Source organism: Polypterus senegalus, chromosome 10 (genome assembly GCF_016835505.1).
Source record: "Polypterus senegalus isolate Bchr_013 chromosome 10, ASM1683550v1, whole genome shotgun sequence".
NCBI classification, from domain to species: Eukaryota; Metazoa; Chordata; class Cladistia; order Polypteriformes; family Polypteridae; genus Polypterus; species Polypterus senegalus.
Window position 1 is genome coordinate 165,613,996 of NC_053163.1, and position 18,982 is coordinate 165,632,977.

The 18,982-nt window shown below is 40.1% G+C and overlaps 1 protein-coding gene across 6 annotated transcripts in view; it reads left to right on the forward strand.

Moving 5' to 3' along the window:
• The window catches only part of cdc14ab (cell division cycle 14Ab), an 87,277-nt gene that overhangs the window by 9,861 nt on the left and 58,434 nt on the right, over window positions 1-18,982 (forward strand). For 3 of the 6 annotated variants that reach the window (XM_039767300.1, XM_039767296.1, XM_039767297.1), the window contains 2 exons: window positions 2,541-2,585; window positions 9,982-10,074. In XM_039767300.1, the coding sequence (XP_039623234.1) occupies window positions 2,541-2,585; window positions 9,982-10,074 (138 nt within the window). The remainder of the gene's footprint in view (window positions 1-2,540; window positions 2,586-9,981; window positions 10,075-18,982) is intronic. The other 3 variants (XM_039767298.1, XM_039767301.1, XM_039767299.1) reach the window with 1 other exon arrangement.

An 18,982-nucleotide genomic window follows, 5' to 3' on the forward strand; every position in this document is an offset into this window, starting at 1 on the left:
GCCCCCTCAAGACAGTTGACAGAATATGAAGTGATGCACAATAAACCTCTCAACTTCCAGAGCCTAGCACTTTTCCTCGCCCCATTGGGCCCACTTTTTATTTTATTTTTTTGACGTGCTTATGTCATGATTACTTTACCAGACAAGCCGACTGTAGTTCAGTTGAGTTTCTTTTTTTTTTTTCCTTAAGTGCACTTGCACTTATGAGCATAGCATGGAGTTCAGCAGTTGCAAGTATAGTATGGAGAAAGCAACCTAAACACACAGCTTACATTTGAAACAGAAAGGACACCCGTTTTATGCTATTAGTACATTTTGAGAAAGTGGATTCCATTTGAAAAAAATTGTTCTTGGCTGGAGGACTTCTTAAAAACTGGTTCCACTTTTGTGATGATGTAGCCATTCCAAGGCAGGCCAAGTGACAGCGTGAGCATCAAGAGTAGAATGAAAGTACAAATGACGGCAAATCTAATGCATTTAATAAAAAAAAAAAAAATCAATACAAGAGAGCGGTATGATACAGCCTGAGCAGGAACTCAAATAAGAATATCTTGTGCTAAATGAAGCCTTAGCATTGATTTTAAGGCCTTTTCACACACAGATTGTTTGGAACATTGTTTTATTTATTTATTTATTTGGAGAGAGTTACTGCGTTCGTGTGTTCAAGAACAAATGGTAAATCTTAGTTAATCTTCTTTCGGCTGCTCCCATTAGGGGTTGCCACAGCGGATCATCATCTTCTGTATCTTTCTGTCCTCTGCATCTTGTTCTGTTACACACATCACCTGCACAGATGAGGTGTCCCCTTAATGAGAATACATTTCTGGCACAGTGTGGCCACTGACGGCGGTGGGTTGGTGCCCTGCACGGGGTTTGTTTCCTGCCTTGCGCCCTGTGTTGGCTGGGATTGGTTCCAGCAGACCCCCGTGACCCTGTAGTTAGGATATAGCGGGTTGGATAATGGATGGATGTGGCCACTGATGGCACATTAACTTTGATTCTACGCATTCGAGTTCTCTTCCTAAGAGCACCTTAACACATTTAAGGGTCTATAGACAGCAGGCATGTGATTTGAGACTTCTACAGAGGTAGCGTTCTGGATAATGGTGCGTAAATGTGCAATATCATACATCAAATGTGCTGATGCAACTCTGCAGGCCACCACACACCCCCTTGGGGTCTTTATTGCTACTTTTGCTTTGCTGCTTGAAAGGTAACCAAACTAAGTGGAGATTGAAACAAAGTAACTAAATCTCCTTCTTCTAATTATGCTCAAAGCAAAGCGACAATCTGTGTGAAACACTTCAAATGTAAGACCGACCGTCTCCAATATTGAAAGTCCAATCAGTCCAGAATATGGGCAGTGCCTCCTGCTCTGGTTTTATTTATTCAAGGAGTCAGAAGCAGGCCTAGACCTTATGACAACAGTGACTGCTCTCTAGCATAGGTGCTAGTAAATTTTTGTAGGTTATGGTTTGGGGAGTAAACCTTCTATGACAGGATATGCAGTATGAGAAGGAAGATTTAAAAATGGTCTCTAAGCTTAAAATAGTTCACTGGTCCCAATTAAGGACTGGAGTTGTGTGGTGATCAGGACTGGGGAGTCTGGGGTCGAAGGTTTTATGTACCATCTCCTTAATTTATGGTACTTCTGACTCCTCTATTTGTAATTAGACTAATATATTTGCTGTGTTGATTGAAAGCATGCATGAAACAAGACACTTCATCACCACTAGCGTGAATCATCAGGCTACAATTTAGCATTCTAACCTGTTAAAGTTTGGGTTTAAAGACTTTAACCGATTATTGTGGTTTGCAAACACTGAGTAACATTAAACACAAGACTAAACTTACAAATTGGCAGCTACGTTTTTATCAAAAGTGAAGAAAAAAAAAAAATTGAATCGGTATATGTGAAATTGGAAATTTTAACTCGTGATATTACAATTTTACATTTAGTCGAAGTTTGAATTGGTACATTTTTAACCGTCTTGAGTTAACCCAATAATTGCTTCCATCTTGAAGGCCCTTATTGGTTATACTTTAAGTTGCTTGCTGCTGTGTGTTAAGTGTAGAGTAGTAAGGGACTGATTCATTTGTGATGACCATAAAGGATTGTCATAGTACATTTTTGTTTGAGATAAATTGACCTAGCTTGCAAGATTCTGAAGCTTTAGAAACCATTTTAATCTGTCAAAAAGTATGTTTTAGAAATGTGATGACTCGAGGCAAAATCCATGACACAGGTTTTAGAAGGATTCCCTTAAACTAAAATTCACGTCTTTTGAGTGTGTGTGTGTGTGTGTGTACTGGTTTCAAAAACGCCCTTCACACTTTTTCAGCAGCTTCTGGCATCGTATGGTCTTTTTTTTTTTCCCTCATTCTTGATTGGGAGCGTCAGTTCAATGCCATTTGTTACCGTGGTTTTGATATGTATTTGGGGTTAAAAAAAAAAATAATAAATTCTCTCTTTGACAAATTGTTTTTCTATTTCTGAGGACTGTGCTAGATCGTTCTCTTATGTGTTTATGTCCACACAGACATCCTTTGATTCAGTGGCGGATTTTCTTGTAAGAGTGCTGCAGGTAACTCCTGAACGCATCTTGGTCTCTGTCCTGTGTTTTGAGCTGGTCGTTGTTTGATGTTGCTATGGTTGATGCAGTCCTATGTGTGTGTGTGTGTGTGTGTGTGTGTGTGTGTATACTTGTGTTTATGTATAGTTTGACTAGCATGACAGGTGCAAAAGTTTAAAAGGCACTGTCGCAACAGCAACAAAATGAAGCTAAGCAGGGTTGCTTCACAGGGGATTGCCCCACCTCCTCATTCTTTGCCTGCGTGCCTGCCTGCCTGCCTGGCCTTTTGAGTTGCGCTGCCCCCCTCGGAAACTAAGCAAACACAGTAACCATGCACTCGGCTTGTGTTTGTTCTGCCAAGCGTAAGCTTGTCGTGAATTTGTCTGCGTGGGTCGTATGCTTTTAGAAGTGGCATTGCTGTCTTGCCATCTCTTGGTTTCCGAAATGTTTTCACTCTTGCCACGTCAGTGTCTGTCTCGAGTCTCCCCTTAGATGTATGCTGGCTGACTGGTTTCCTCTGTCCGCTTGGCTTTTGACTAAAAGGTGTCCGGCTTACTTGTGCACTTTAAATGACTTGAAAGCATTCCAGTGCTGTGATGCTAAGCCATAGCTGCAGATGGGTAATGTTGTGTGGTGTGGCCCAGATGAATTTTTGGGCAGCTCTCCTTTATCGGGGGCATTTTATTACTGCTGCTTAAGCTGGCCTCCTTAATGTCCCAACATGTTTTACGATTAATTCTCAATACCCAGAACATCTTCTTTTTTTTTTTTATAGTTTGAGGACAAGCAGGAAAAGTGGTAGTGATATTTGAATGTGTCCCCTTATGGCTTCTAACCCATCTGTTCCTGAGAGCCGGATGTTATGTGGGAGAAGTGTTTGGTACATCGCTTGCACTTTATGAGCCACTGAGTAATAATGGCTACATTCCCTTAAAAAGGCAAGGTATTTTTTTGGATACGCCAAACCTTTTTACTTCTGAAGATACTGAGATCTGTCTTGAGAGAGATGGTGCGCCCTCAGTGCCTTTTGTGCGCTGTTTTTTCTCTCTCTCTCATTGTCCTTTTCTTTAGAAATTACCTCATGGTATTTTACATTTCCTTCTTCTTGAGCTAGAACAGGACCATAACATGCTTGACAGGCATGTAAGAAGCTTCATGCCTGTCCTGTCAAGCTGCTGATTTGCTTTATGATTTTTGCTTCACTCTTTTTCTTTTTGAGCCAAGCAGCGTCTTCCTTTTGCTTTGTCCAGTTGTCCAAACTAAAGGGCAAGTTAGGTATTTCAAGTTCAAGTCATGTCTTCACAGGCATGGTATATAAGCATGCCAGACAAAACTGCTTCTAAACTCAAACACTTTCTAAAAATGAAAATGTAGCACACATTGGTGGTTTGCAATGGAGTGGATGGGGCATGGAGGAAAAGCTTTCAAACCTATGAAATATGTCCACTTTTCTGTGCCATCTTTGTTTCCAAAGCATGTTTGTAACAACAAAGGAGATCTGGAAATGAAACTCCTTTTATCTCGTATTCCTGGTATTTTTTTTTTCTCTTGTTGCAAGGATCCATTATCTATGTGCTTGTTTAAGTTCTCCTATAAATTATAGAAGTAAATCAAAACTAACCATGCAGCACGAACAGTTTACTGTGATTTGGTCTTTGGAGAGGAAAAAGCGGCCTGGACAAGGTGGTGGTGTAAGGTCCTTGTGTAAGAAGACTAAGAGGTGAGCTATCACGTACAGCTGGTGGACATTTTAAAATGGCTGAATCTCATAATATCGGTGCTTCTTTGTTCAAGTATAACTTGCATAATCTGTTTTATGATTTGTGTGTGTTTAATCACAAGGCACAGATAAATACTCGACAATTGTCTAGGCTTGACAAATTTACATATTTTGTACGTTTTTAAGCTTTTCCTCCGAGTCCTAGCGTGGGCTGGCTAGATAGTTAGTTATATAGATAAAAAAATGTTGATCTTTATTTCGCCATATACAATTTCTTGCATTAGGAATTTGTTAGTTTTCGCATACCCCTTGGGGTCAGAGCACAGGGTCAGCCATTGTACAGCACCCCTGGAGCAATTACAGGTTAAGGGCGCAGCAAGAGTAGGATCTCTTTTGGCAGTGCCGGGGATTCGAACCAGCCCAGATCCTTAGACTCAGAGCCACCACTACGCCCTTATTGTATAGTGTATTTATAAAAAGTGCTTAACTTTAGAACAAAATTTTGCATGGCTAATGCATATACAGTACAGGCCAAAAATTTGGACACACCTCCTCCTCATTCAAGGTGTTTTCTTTATTTTCCTGATCATTTCCAGCACTCCATCACTCTCCTTCTTGGTCAAATAGCCCTGACACAGCCTGGAGGTGTGTTTGGGCTCATTGTCCTGTTGAAAAATAAATGATCGTCCAACTAACCTGACTTCTGCACAACACAACCCCATTGATAAAGCAAGAAATTCCACTAAATAACCTGATAAGGCACACCTATGAAGTGAAAACCATTTCAGGTGACTATCTGTTGAAGCTCATCGAGAGAATGCCAAGAGTGTGCAAAGCAGTAATCAGAGTTTTGAAGAAACTAGAATATAAAACATGTTTTCAGTTCTTTCACCTTTTTTTGTTAAGTACATAACTCCACATGTGTTCATAGTTTTGACGCCTTCAGTGAGAATCTACCAATGAAAATCAAGAAAACACATTGAATGAGGAGGAGGTGTGTCCAAACGTTTGGCCTGTACTGTATACCACGTTGATGATGAAATAACTTCAACTTGAAAAATACTGAGCTCATCGTTTGACTACTTCTACCCTTCTATGTTAGGAAAACGCTAGGTTTTCACCTCATTTTCAAAAACAATCTCTGTAATTAACCAAAAAGAAATATGACATAAACCTATTTGGGTGTTAAATAGGACACACGCATCCAGAAGAATCCTCGAAAGGAGTAGTAATACAGTGTGGCCAGGGTTTTTCTTGCAAACCTTTAGTGACCTTTTGCACACGTGTGCTGTGTTCATAATACACAAAATGCAATTTAGTTGTACACTGGTAAGCAATACAGAAAAAAAACACCATTTTAAAGCAACTTTTTTATGTTCGCTATTTGAAATTGACTTTCATCAGTGAAGAGTGACCAGTGAGGGAATGAGACGTCGTAATGAGTAGAATCCGGTCCAGGAAGGGCCTTGTAATGAGCAAAAACAAATTATTTCATGATTAGAGTCTTGTTTTTGAGTCCTTTTTCACCCATCTACATTGCAACACTGAGGCAGCGTTTTTCGAAGTATACGGCTCTGGATAGCATTTTCAAAAGTTGTCTTTATCATAAAAAAAAAAAAAAAAACCAGGTAGTGTGGGCGAAAGACGAGAAAACTGGGTCTGATGTCTGCATTCTTTAATGAAAAAGTAGTGTGGATGTGGCTTGGGTGACAGTTCCGTGACCAGCCCCTAGAAGACGACTGGGTTTCTTTGCTGAGTCAAGGCTGTGTAGCTCATAGCTGGCCAGCACACGAGGTTAGTGATTCATTAAAGCGTTTAGTTGTGCAGCTTTTGGTGCCATTGCAATTGGAGAACTGGCAGGTGAAGCAACCTGATTGTGAACCTGCTACCTCGGAGCTGCTTTGTCTTTTCTATCTTGGCATTAATCTCAAATTATGTATGTATTAGCTGGGTGTTAAGTGTTTGCTGTCCTTAGCTGATCTGGTTATATAAAACCCTCAATACTCATGTGCCTTGTATCTAGGTTTTAATCACTGCATATCATGGTGTGGGGGATTGGGGGTTGGGAAGAACCGTTTATGAGTGTAAATTTAAAGACACAAGTCCGAGCCATCAACGGTAGTGCATGGCATCACCTGCTATTTTTGAGACCTGGCTGTCTTATTTTTTTGTACTGCAAGCCCATTTCTGTGAAGAATTTGTATGTCACCGCTAAGGTGAGCCTAAACATGCTGGCTACTGATGCATTGGGGTGGCTGTGACATCCTTGCTTTTATGGACTGCTGTCCCTGTGCCCTGTTTCACGGGGTGTGCTGCATTTCTAGCATATGTGTGCAGTTTGAGTTTTGTCTGCTTGCTCAGTCTCATTTTGTTGGTGTAATTGGGGTTTTCGTCTTGCCTTTTGCACCCTCTACTTGAAAAGCAATGAAATGTAATGGGTGGGGAGGCAGTTGGGGCTAAACTGACAATTTAATTTAAGATTTAAATGTTCATATTTCTTCATCTGAAGCAAAAATGCACATCGCTGTGATGTAATTGTTTTAATATCCCTTTTTAATGAGCGCTGGCTCAGGGTCTCATTATTTATTATTATCCCTCAAAGCTGCTCTCTGGTATCCAGAGTTTACACGCAGTTAAGTACCCATTTAAACTGAAATGTGTGTGTGTGTGCTCTGTCTCACACTGAGATCTTTGCTTTAACAGAGGGTCTGTAAAAGGTAGAAAAGCAAAAATAATCATTCTTGGAGTGGGACTGTGCAGAATATTACACTAACAGCATCAGATTTTCAATTCATGTGAAAGAGGCATGAATTACATTTTTTAATAGTCCTTAGTTTTACTTGTTTATGGCTTTTCAATTAAAGGCAATCGCTAACCAGAACAGATGTTTCCTTGTGCGTTTTTAAATTTTTGTTTTGTTTATACTTTTATCTTGTTTCACACATTGTTTTAAGAAGATACTTGTGGGAGAGACTAAAGAATTCCCACAGCCCTCTTTTTATCCAGGTGTTTTGTTGCCTTTCTCCAAAGGCACCGCTCTTGGTTGGCTAGTTGAGAAAAGTCCTAAATATTTTTGAAAGGTTTGTTGGCTTTCTTGTGGTATCATAATGGAGATGGAAATCTATGGAACTCCCTAGAGTAATAACTACAGTGGCTCTCTCTTCATGCTGATCACTCAGTGTAGAGCCGTGTTTCTTAAACTTGTTTTTTCTTCTTGCGATCCAATCTTCTCCTTCTTAGTGTCTTTGAAATGCTGTCTTTGACGACCATCCAATAAGGGCGAGGGGGTGTTGGAGTGACGCTTCCTCCTCTGAGAATTGCTACCGACAGTCATAGCAGAGCAATGTTGATCACTTGAGGTGGCCGGGGGTGACCCATCACGAGAGAGTTTGCAAACCATAGGCAACACTTTCTCATTAAATAAATACAATGGTGAGTCACGAGCCAGCATGACCCACAAGGTGGAAACCCATGGCCACTTTTGTGTAGAGTAAGCAGGCGTCCACAAAACTTCCACCTCATTCTCCTGTACCACTCTAGACCTTAAACAATCTAGGGCTTTTTCAGAGAAAAATGAAAAACGGGTGAGGAAGACTGCAGTAATAATAGTAATAATAATAATTCTTTACATTCATATAGTGCTTTTCTTACTACTCAAAGTGCTTTACTTAGAGAATGGGGAGTCATGTCAACCACCACTAATGTGTAGCATCCAGCTGGATGATATGACAGCAGCCATTTTTGCACCTGTATGCTCCCCACACATCCGCTGTTTAGTAGTGAAGTGGTGTGAGAGAGAGATGATTAGGGCACTTGAATGACTAGGCCATGGTGGGCAATTTACCCTGGACATCGGGATTCACCCTGCTCTTTTCAAACGATGCTCAGGGATCCGTCAGTTTTACATCTCATCCAAATGAGGACACCATTTTTACAGTACAGTGTTCCCATCACTGCACTTGGGCATTAGTGTGCACATTTAGACCACAGGGTAACCACCCCCTGCTACCCTCGCCAACACCTCTTCCAGCAACAACCCAAGCTTTTACTGGTTGGTCTCCCATCCAAGTGCTGGCCGGGCCTGAAAAGGCTTAGCTTCAGGTGGATGATCTGATTTTTGGGTTGCAGATGGTATAGTTGGTGGATGAAACATTTTGAAATTCTAATACCACCTTTAGAAAATTCCACTAACCCATCATCAAACACAGGGGTACAAAGTCACAGCAGTGCATTGGGCAGTTGTTCAAAAGCTGAAGGTGGAGTTGAAGGAGCAAATGCTTGGTGACCAGCTTCTGTTGTAACCTCATGAAAATATTTTCTTTTTGCGGAGAGGTAGGTATGGCTTTGTGGTCCATTTATGTATCTTATAAAACTGCCCACATTGGCATAGCACCGTGGAAAGCTGGAACAGAGGGGTTTAAAATGTCATCAATGGAATCGCCAAAATGCAGTTTAAGGGAATACTCCAAGCAAATGTGGTACATACATTTTTTTTTCCTTGTATGTTGCATACCCTTTTGTGTTTTGTAGTAATGAGCAAGGAAAACTTTAATGCCCCCCTTATTCACTGGTCCAGTGTCTCCCGTCTTTAATTCAAAAACTCAATCCTATGCAGATTGAATCGATCTTCACTAGGTGCCTGATTTGTGTCATGCCTGCACTGAACTTTTAACACATGACTACTACAAGTGTACTCCATGGCACGGCCCGCTCTGCTTTCTGCATACAGGAATAATTTGACATATATACATGTGCATCATGTTACAAACCAATTGGTATTGTAGCCTGATTTGTACTCCACAATGCGATTGTGCAAAAATAAAGCTTGCAGTATTTTTGTTTTAGGGATGAATTAGAATTATGAATATATTCTGCGTAGATTTATTATACGTCATGTCTTCATTGCTGGATTAAGAATATTAAGCTCGTCACTGTGTAGCACAGATCGGGAAGTGCAATATCACAATACCACGTAACCCCTCAAACCACCGCTCCCCAAGTATTTAACACTAATCACTTGCATGACAGCCTCTGTGGGTGGGTGTTAGTCGTTGCAATAGGAGCTTGGAAGACTTGGAGAGAGATGGTGGGCCTGGAGTATGATTTTTATGTTGGGTTAGCATAGTGGCTCAGAGGTTAACACTGCTGCCTCTCAACTTGGATCACATTTCTGTCCCCAGTAATCAGTCCAGCATGGTTGGCTGGCTTTCTGGGATACTTAAAGGCCATTTACACCATTATAATCCACTGAAAACCTGTTTGGTTTCTCCTTCCCAATTGACTTCAGTGAATCTTGCGGAGTTTGCTGAACATTTTTTATCACTAGTCATTGCTACAAAGCACACAGGGTAAGTAGCATTAATAAAAAGTAAACCATTTTGGGTGGAGTATTCCTTTAAAAAGTGTGTTCACATTCCATGTAAATTTGCGCTGTCATCAGATTTACATCATATGATGTGTTCTTTTGATGTGATTTTGCTTTTTTCCAAGTGGCTGTTTTTGGGCCCCTTTATTTATTTTTTAAATAGCCTTTTATTAAGCCTACATCTCGCCCAAACGTTCCAAATTCATGGACAATTCTCTTTTGCCAGGTGATGATAAATTTAAAGATGTTTAATAAACAAAGGGCGGGCTACCTTTCATTCCTTCTGTACCATTTTCTAACTGTGTTTTCCCCTTTCTTTTTAGTCGTTTACATTGTCCCGAAAACGGATTGTCCATTACACCAGCTTTGATCAACGGAAGAGGGCAAATGCCGCAGTGCTAATTGGTGCCTATGCTGTGAGTACAACCTTTGTTTCCCCCCCTCCTCCCACCTGGTTGAGATCCTGTAATCTTACTGAAGATCATTAAAAATTCATTGCACAATTTCCAATAACCGATTATGGAAATTCAAATAATTAGATTAAATAAACTTTACTCCCATGGGGAAATTCAGATGCATAGAGCAGCAGAAACATAAAAGAGAATCCAGACTCCCAGAACTGATAGCAGCCAATCAAATCAATTAAGTAAACAAACTTAACAAGTGCATCGGTGGAGCATTGAAGTGCCTGACAGCCATGAACATAAGACCCCCCCAGAGATGCTTCTTAGCACACTATGGTGGAATGAGCTTGTGGCTAAAGTGCTCTAAGGTCACCTGGAGGAGATTCTTCATGGTGGCATCCAATTTTGCCATCATCCTTTTTTTTTTTTTCTCTCACAACAGCTTCCAATATATCCAAGCTTTCCTGGTAAGTTTGTTCAGACATTTATCCACCTTAATGAAAGGTTGGGTGTTGCATATGTTTGAGTCTGTCCAGCAACTAAATGTTATACCTTTTTGGTATGGGATTTGTAAAAGCAGTGCTGCTATTTGTGACACGCCATCTGTTGGAATGACAAATACATGTTATTACTGCATACATTGCCAAATACATTCCTATTAAATGGTGCACTGCAAATGTTTACTCTGAATATGCCAAGGTCTATGTCGATCACTTAGCTTTCAGCCCATCTCAGACTGGAAGCACAGCTATTAAACTTAAAATATGGTAATCAAGGTGATGCTCTCCAGTGGACATACCGAGTTTTAGACCAAGCTGTTATCTGGAAAAAAGTAGTTTACTTATGGATCTGTTCTACTTTTTTTTTGGAAGGTCAAAAGAAAACTGCTTAAAAAAAAAAAAAAATGTCCCCCAGCTTCAGATGTTGACCGCCTGGGTCTCTGCAGTCACCTGTTTATAAGCTCAGCCCTTGAGTTACGTTGCTTGGCTCTCATCTCCAGTGTTAAGTCACCTTTTTCCTCACTCGTACACTAGATCAGCATATCACTATACCAAGTCACCAGGCTGTCACTACAATTTCTTCATTTATGCTATATATCTCTGCCAAAGTCCTTGTTTGTCAAAGAGCCAGATGTTTTATTGTGCAGAAGTTTTGTAAATTAATAAGAGGAAAATTTAATGAGTAAAGGAGAATTTATTTAAATGTTCCCTTTAAAGAATCCAGTTGACAATATGGAAGACCAGCCTTGTCTGGACTATTGTGGGTGGAGTTGTGGTGGAATTTTACACATTGTTACTAATTCAGAGTTTTACTTTTTTTTTTTTTTTAAAAAAAAAAAAGAGTAGAAATCTCTTACTGGGCATATTCTTCAACAGTTAGCCCTCAAGTCAGACGCTAACGAGACTAGAAACTACATGTGCGAGTGTAATTCGGTGTTCTTGAGAAAAACACAATGTTCCAGAATTGTCCAGGGCATAGTAAAGAATAAGAAGTTTGGCTAAACATCTGGAGCTACAACACAGTGGCACAGGATTGTGGTGGGCAACTGCAGTTCCAACTGAATATAAGGAAAATAAAGGTGTTGCCTTGAAAGTCAGAGGTTTAACACTACCTGGCATGGGTCCCCACCCATCCTTAGTATGTGTGGAATGTGAAACTATTGGCAATCGCATTTGGAAAATAATATTTAAACACATGACACAGTTGTACTCAAATACATAAATGCAGATGAAATCAGAGGAGCGAGCTTAAAAAGCAAGGGTACAGTTGTACTTTGTTATAAATAACTTTGTTGTGAAGTTCCTCTTGGGATTACAGTCCGAATACATGCAGGTCAGGTGGATTGGCGATTCTAAATTGTCCCTAGTGTGTGCTTGGTATGTGTGTGTGTGTGTGTGTGTGTGTGCGCCCTGCGGTGGGTTGGCGCCCTGCCCAGGGTTGGTTTCCTGCTTTGTGCTCTGTGTTGGCTGGGATTGGCTCCAGCAGACCCCCTTGACCCTGTAGTTAGGATATAGCGGGTTGGATAATGGGTGGATTAATAAGGTCTCTCTCTCTGATCATTTGTCGTTCTTGATGAGGGTTTGCATTTATGGCAGAGAGAGTACCGGCAGTGATTTGGGAGTGTTGAAAGCTGCAGGTTATAGCTCACTGGATTGTCTGAAAGGTGTGGTGCCTTTGTAAACTTTGTTGCTTCAGGTACAAATTCAGTGATCTGCTAAATTTTTCCTTGACCTGAGCCTTTGCACAGGTTAAGGATTAAGTTATGTAGCTAGTAGAGGTGTTGAGTGCATTTAAGGGGCAGCATAGAGAGTAATACACTCAAAAATGTTAATTTTGTCAGTGTGAAATGTGTGTTAGGTTTTAGTCATCCATCCATTTTCTAAACCTGCTTTTCCAGAGGTTGGTAACACAGAAACTGGAGCCTACCCCAGCAAGCAATTGGTACAGGGCAGGGAAAAAAAAATACCAGTGTAGAGAGAGATTTGTGGGAATGAAGAAAATACCATAAGTTCTATATTGTATTTCTGCCTTTTTGCCTCAAGCCACCAACTACATATTTGTGAAGAACCTGAAACCACTGTGATGCTCAAGTATTTAAGCCCAATCTGTTCTTGAGTCTGTAATTCTGCATCACACTGGCTGCACAGATGCATGTAGCTCTTTTCACCTGTCCTTCAGGAGTTTTAGAGGAGTGTTTAATAACAGGTAAGAGGCTTAGCCATCAAATCTTCAGGCTGGAACGTTCATGCAGTGGTGATTGCATCAACGTTGAAGGAAGTGCATTGGGTAACCGGTTTCATAAGAGGGACAGGCCTTCCGTGCTTTAAACCTCTTCTCTGAGGAGGATTAGAAGAATGTCCTTGTCTGCCGTAAGAGGAATAAATATTACTTCTACATTTTAGATTACCAAGCTTCGTTTTTTTAGCTCCACAATTACGTGGCAGACTTGGTTATTGCCAGAAGTGGTTAACATGAGTGAGAAAAAAATGTTGGACAATAGTAATTACTGCAGTATGAGGTCAACACTCATGTATATTTTGCAATTATAAAGGGTTCCTACCCTCATCTATAGTCACAAATTTTGGGTAGTGACTAAAAAGAACTCGATGGTGGATACAAGTGGCAGAAATGTATTTCCTTTGCAAGGTGTCTGCACTCAGCCTTGGGGAATAGGGTGAGGAATTCAAAGTAGAGCCATTGGTCCTCCACATTGAAAGGTGCTTTGGGCATCTGATTAGGATGCATTCTTGGTCCCTTCTTGTTTCAGGGATGTCCAACCGGGAGGCGAGCTTTGGTTAGGCCCAGGACATGCTGGAGATGTTGTTATATTTGGCGGCTTACCTGAGAGCGCCTCAGTTTTGCCCCAGTGGAGCTGGTCAGGAAAAGGGATGTCTGGGCATCATTGTCTAGGCTACTGCCTGGCGACCTGCACCAGGGTAAGTGGCATAAAATAGATGGGTGGGCTGCGTCTTCACCTTGTGATGGAATGGTGCCCAGTCCAGGTGGTGTTCCAGTCTGATATCCAGTGATTGCTGGGAAAGGTTGCAAGTGCCCTCGACCCTGCACTGGATAAGTGGGATAGGAAATGGATGGATGGATGGAGATGTTGCTTGCTACAGTTTTTTTTTCTCATTCATATTCTTCTACATCCCAGTTGTATTCATCATTTAAACTGATACTTTAAGTTGTATCATCTAATTTTGTAATATAAAACAGTAGTTGAGTGTTAAATGCACAAAGTTGAGAAAAAACTAAAAGTATTTTAATTACATTAACTCTGAATAGTAAGACAATTTTAACAACTCTTATGAAACCCATATGGAATGTAGTTAAAACTTTATGGGTGATGGGGACTGTGCAGCATAGCAAGTATAAGCATTCAAAATACACTTGAATCTAGCCCATAAAATAACGCTTTAAAATGTAGGCAGTCTTTTATGTTATTGCGTTGAAACTCTTTTTTTTATATTTCATGTTAAGCAGTTCATTTAATACTATACAGTTAATTCTTAACAGGGCGTCAATTGTGATAACTAGAAGTTAGAATTTTGACATGACCCCAGTTCTTAAATTGAAAATCCATCTTTCATATACTCATAGTTTATCTTAAGCAATTCCAAAAAGTTAATGGAATGAATAAGGAAAATGTAAAAGTTTATGCAGTAAGTTATGACCCAATTGTATTGGCAGATTTGACCACAAGATTGGCATCTACCTTCAGTGACATATTATACAAATTATACAGCAGTTATGTCTATTATCATAGACGGCAGTAAAAAAAAAAAATCTGCTAGCTAGCCAGATCTTGTTAGGATAATTTAAAAGCTGTGGTCACTTTGCAAAGATTAACCTTAATGTTGGCGAGAGCACACATCCTCTGTTTGATCCGTCTAAACCCCCACCTTCTAGTACCATTCATCCCTCAGGTCAGATGGGCCATGTAGAAATGGACCCTAGCAAGGATGTATAAGCCAGTCCCACGGGACACTTTGTGTCTTTTATACTCTTGCTGCTTCATTCACATTCTCCATTGGCTGTTTAGATTGACCATTCATTCCAACGGCATCTAATAGGACAGCATCAAATCTGCAGCAGTAACACCATGATGCCACCGTTGTTTGTGAATGTCTTATGTACTTGTAGTACATCATTCTTCTCTTTTGAAGCTACCTGAAAATATATAATTTCTGTTCTGTGGTGTGTTTTTTTTGTCTTTATCTTCTGCCCGAAACTTGAAATGACTCCATAATACTTTAATTGAAGCATTTTTACAAGACTTAATGGAAAGGTACAGTCAAATAAGCTGACCTGTTGAGGAAATAAATAGCCCAGCAAGTGTCATTAATGGACAATCGCACAAACGTCCATGTAGATCTGGCCAGGAAAGTGAAGGTGGTTGAGTAAATTGATGCAGGCATTGTCACCTCCTGCAGAGCCTGTCACAGCAGCTGCAGCACATACAAGGCTTGCCTGCCAACACGGCTGAAATCAAAGCGGTAGCAGGTTCTTCTAGGGCAGTGTTTCCCAAACTCGGTCCTGGGGAACTCCTGTGGCTGCAGGGTTTTGTTCCAACCAGCTTCAGTTTTTAATTGAACTCCTGGGCTAATTAAGTGAACTGATATTTCCCAAGTTATGTGTTTAGGGAACAATATAGAAATTAGAAAACTAAGTGTTTTATCTTGGTAGAGTAATATTGCTCTACTTTCCCCTTTGTATTATTAAGATTTAGCCTCTGTCAGAATGCCTAATCCCACAGATTTACCACGGTTTATAAGGTATTATTGTATATAACTTATCCCCACCTTCCGTTCTATATCTATAACCTCAGGCAATTAGATGTAGTACAAAGGCAAGCAGAAGTTAAGTTACACATAAAATAATGTATTGATAATATTCATAAATAATATACAAAGTACATTTGAATATTGGCTCAAGTTAAGGCATCATTTGTGCTCAGCTCTCCATTGTGTTGTCCTCTCAGTTCATGGTGTGATGGTGGTCTTCATCAGATCAGTAAGATTCTCCGTCATCAGAGATTAGTAAGAGATGCTTCTTTCAGATGTTAGAGAGAGAATGTGGTTGAGCAAGCAGATTTATAGACACTCTGTCCAACCCCTAGAGCCAATAGGACATCATGGTACTTAAAGGCCTCTGAGGCAAGACAATTCCAAACAGCCAAACCTCAGACCAATGGGGGAATAGAACATCTTAACATCTGCCAAAGCCACCCCAGACCATATGTTAAGGTAACCTGGCTTCCTTGTCGGGGTTCAAAGACTTTAGCAGGGAAATACTCACCAAACTGGTTTAAGGCACACCCCAATCTCTGTTGTAAAATTCAAAGAAACCCAGTATTAACGAGGGAGCTGGGGGGTTAAACCTGAATGCTTCTCACTAAAGTAACATTAAATTAAATTACATTGCTTTACATAAATTACAAATAAAAACATACAAAATATTTATCAAGTAAAATGTAAAATCTCACATCACAACACTGTTTACTAAAAAAAAAAAATATTAAAATGCCCCAAGTAGTTATATAGGAATAATGTATTTTTTTTTCTTTTTAACCTATTTTCATCCTACTTTTCCAGGTGTTGTAATTGTTTAATCCATTATTTACTAATAAGTGGGTCTGACTCTAAAGTAGTTGCAGCCTTTGATTTTCAATGGTGTTTTTTTTTTTTATTATTATTTTGCTCTGCTCGTTTTTAATTGTCATTTAATACGATACGACGAAGGGGAAAAACTGCACAGAGAAAGGGCAAAGTATAATGAAATCCACAAAAGAGAGTCAAGCATTTAACTCTTTAGCAAAAGCAGAAATCTTTCCAAATGTCTTATAAATATAAAAATCGTACTACTGTGCTTTTCTGAATGTAGAATAAAAGAAAAAAAAAAAACAGCTAATTGAATGAGCTCAGTGTTATCAGGTGTTGTCACTGATTAGGAATCTGGTTGGAACAAAAACCTGCAGCCACAGTGAGCCACCAGGACCGAGTTTGAGAAACACTGTTCTAGGGCATGTGATACGTGGTGTTTTTTTATTTGTGTTTTTTTTCTTCTTTTGTCTCTGTATTGCAGTTTTTTTGCTTTTACACTGCAGATTTCTTTTTCTTAACCATTTAATTTAGATTGGTGATCTGGGCCTATATTTTTTTTTTTTGTTTAAATTTGGCAATTTATACATTGCTTTGTGCTGATTTAAATTTATTTTCTACTGTCCGTGTTGTGTGTAATCTGTCCATACATTGTAAATGAGTCCCTGTTCTGCCCAGTCTCAGTTGGAAGCTTATGCATTGTATGTTATTGGCTTAGCCAGTATTGTACCTTATGCAGCCCACTCCATCCCTGCCAAACGAAAAACAACTATTAACACAATTAAATTAGAAAGCATGTGAATATATTAAATGAACTAAAGGATACCAAACAACACACAGATGTATTTGTAGTGTCACAGACAACACAGGTTGGCTGACTTCCCAGCTGGGAAGTTATTATGGAAGGACGGGTGTTTGTACCCTTTCCGGCTGAGAGGCCATGATAATGAAAGGTCAAAGGAAGACTGCTTCCCAGGTCGCGTAATTTGCTTTTAAACAGGATGACAGAATCCTTCTGGTGGAACTCTCATTGGTACACCTGCAAGGGCCTATTGGAAGATGTAGTCCTGATAGACGGCCCCAGTTTGCTTACATGGCTGATGTCTGGAAGGGCTTCCATTGTGTTGTGCAGTGGTACTGGGAGTGCTCCCAGTTCTGGGCATAAAAGAAGGCATGTCTCCTGCATCTGGAGGGTCACAGTCGGGAGGTGTGGAAGGAGAGGATGATAGAGGAATTGTTATACTGTAGTAGATGGTTTTCCTCCAGGCAAGGTATTGTCAAAAGTAAAAGAACCTCCATTTGAACCTGTGACTGTCTGCACATTGTGTGTGTGTGTAATTTAGGGCTTGGTGGTACCCCTATATTGGTCACCTTTATATACATTTTAAAAAGGAGCTTTGAAATTAACAGACCATAAGAGATGATAAGCAATACACAGAACAGACTGTGTTCCAAAATGAATAAATTGCAAAGACCAAGTGCACAGCTGATGCACAAGAGACGGTTCTCTTTTTAAAAGATTGAAAGAAGCAATGTGGCTTTGATTGTAAAGCCTGCGTTAACCTGTCTTTAACTGAAGCGGTTGTAACTGTCTGGAAAATAAAAGGCAGACCGCACAATCCCCAAGAAGACCAACCAGAATGATCTCGCCATGTGTGTCGTGAAGTTGCAGCAAGCTGAGGGAGCCTTGTCCAAGATATGCGTTCAGGTGGCCACCTCACCGACTGCTTGAGATGAACAAAGGTAAATTCCCGATGTCTAAATGCTTTCAGGGTTGGCAACTGGCTCAAACTGTTGAATGGAAACCATTCTTTATTGGATGGCATTTTTAAATCCAAACGACCATAACAGATGTTTGTGGCAAGCCTGAAGTTTTGCCACTAAAGTGGGAAAATGCTGCCAACCCATTTCATCTTCTGCCTTTACATTCATATACTTGCAAAAGGGCAGCTACAAACATTTATACACTGAACATAAATGTTTATTCTCTTTATGTTGCACTGCTACAAAGTGATATGAAGAATTTCCGATGCAACCCTCATGTTCAATATTTGGATTTATGGTAAATTTAGCAGAACATTCTTGGGTCCACTTAATGCAATGTGGAGGGCCAAAGGCAGTGATTAACTCTGCACATCACTTAAACTGTTCATGTAAAGAATCAAATTCAAATGATTGTGGTGCCAGTTCAGAACTGCCAGCTACTGGCATATCTTTGGTTAGTAGAAGGGAAATTGGGGTACCTGGGGAAGAGTCTGCAGAAACAGAGGATGTGCAAGTCTCCTGCAGAAAGAGATCGTGAGCAGAACTGAACGTACAGTAGGGTTCGGCATCTGTGACAGCAGGGCCAAAAAGAATCCAAATCAATGTATCTTCCACCCAAGGGAAACTAATCTGTGTCGTAGTGAGGGCTCAGTAGCTACAACACTGCATTTCTAAGCTTTTTTTTGGTTAGATATGACATTTCAGTTGTCGAGATTTATCAGGGCCTGTTTTAATTGTCTGTTTGTATTATAGTTGAATTTACCTTTTTGTATAAACCCAAATCTATGCTGATGCAGTTCTGCAGTTACTCCTTCAGGTCTCCTTTATAAACTCCATCCTGTCTTTCTGTCTCAAGTGCGTCCTTAAGGTTGATAAACTGGCAAACAAATGATCTTTGGCTTTTATGTTTACTGAGACCACTGGCTTTCCAGAAGGAAGGGGGGCAGATGGCCAGCTAAACGAAAGTGAGGAGGAATTGAGGGGGCGGTGATTTAAAAAAAAAAAAAAATTTTATTCTGTACAGTGAGATCTGGGTTTTGTCTTTTTTCATTCAT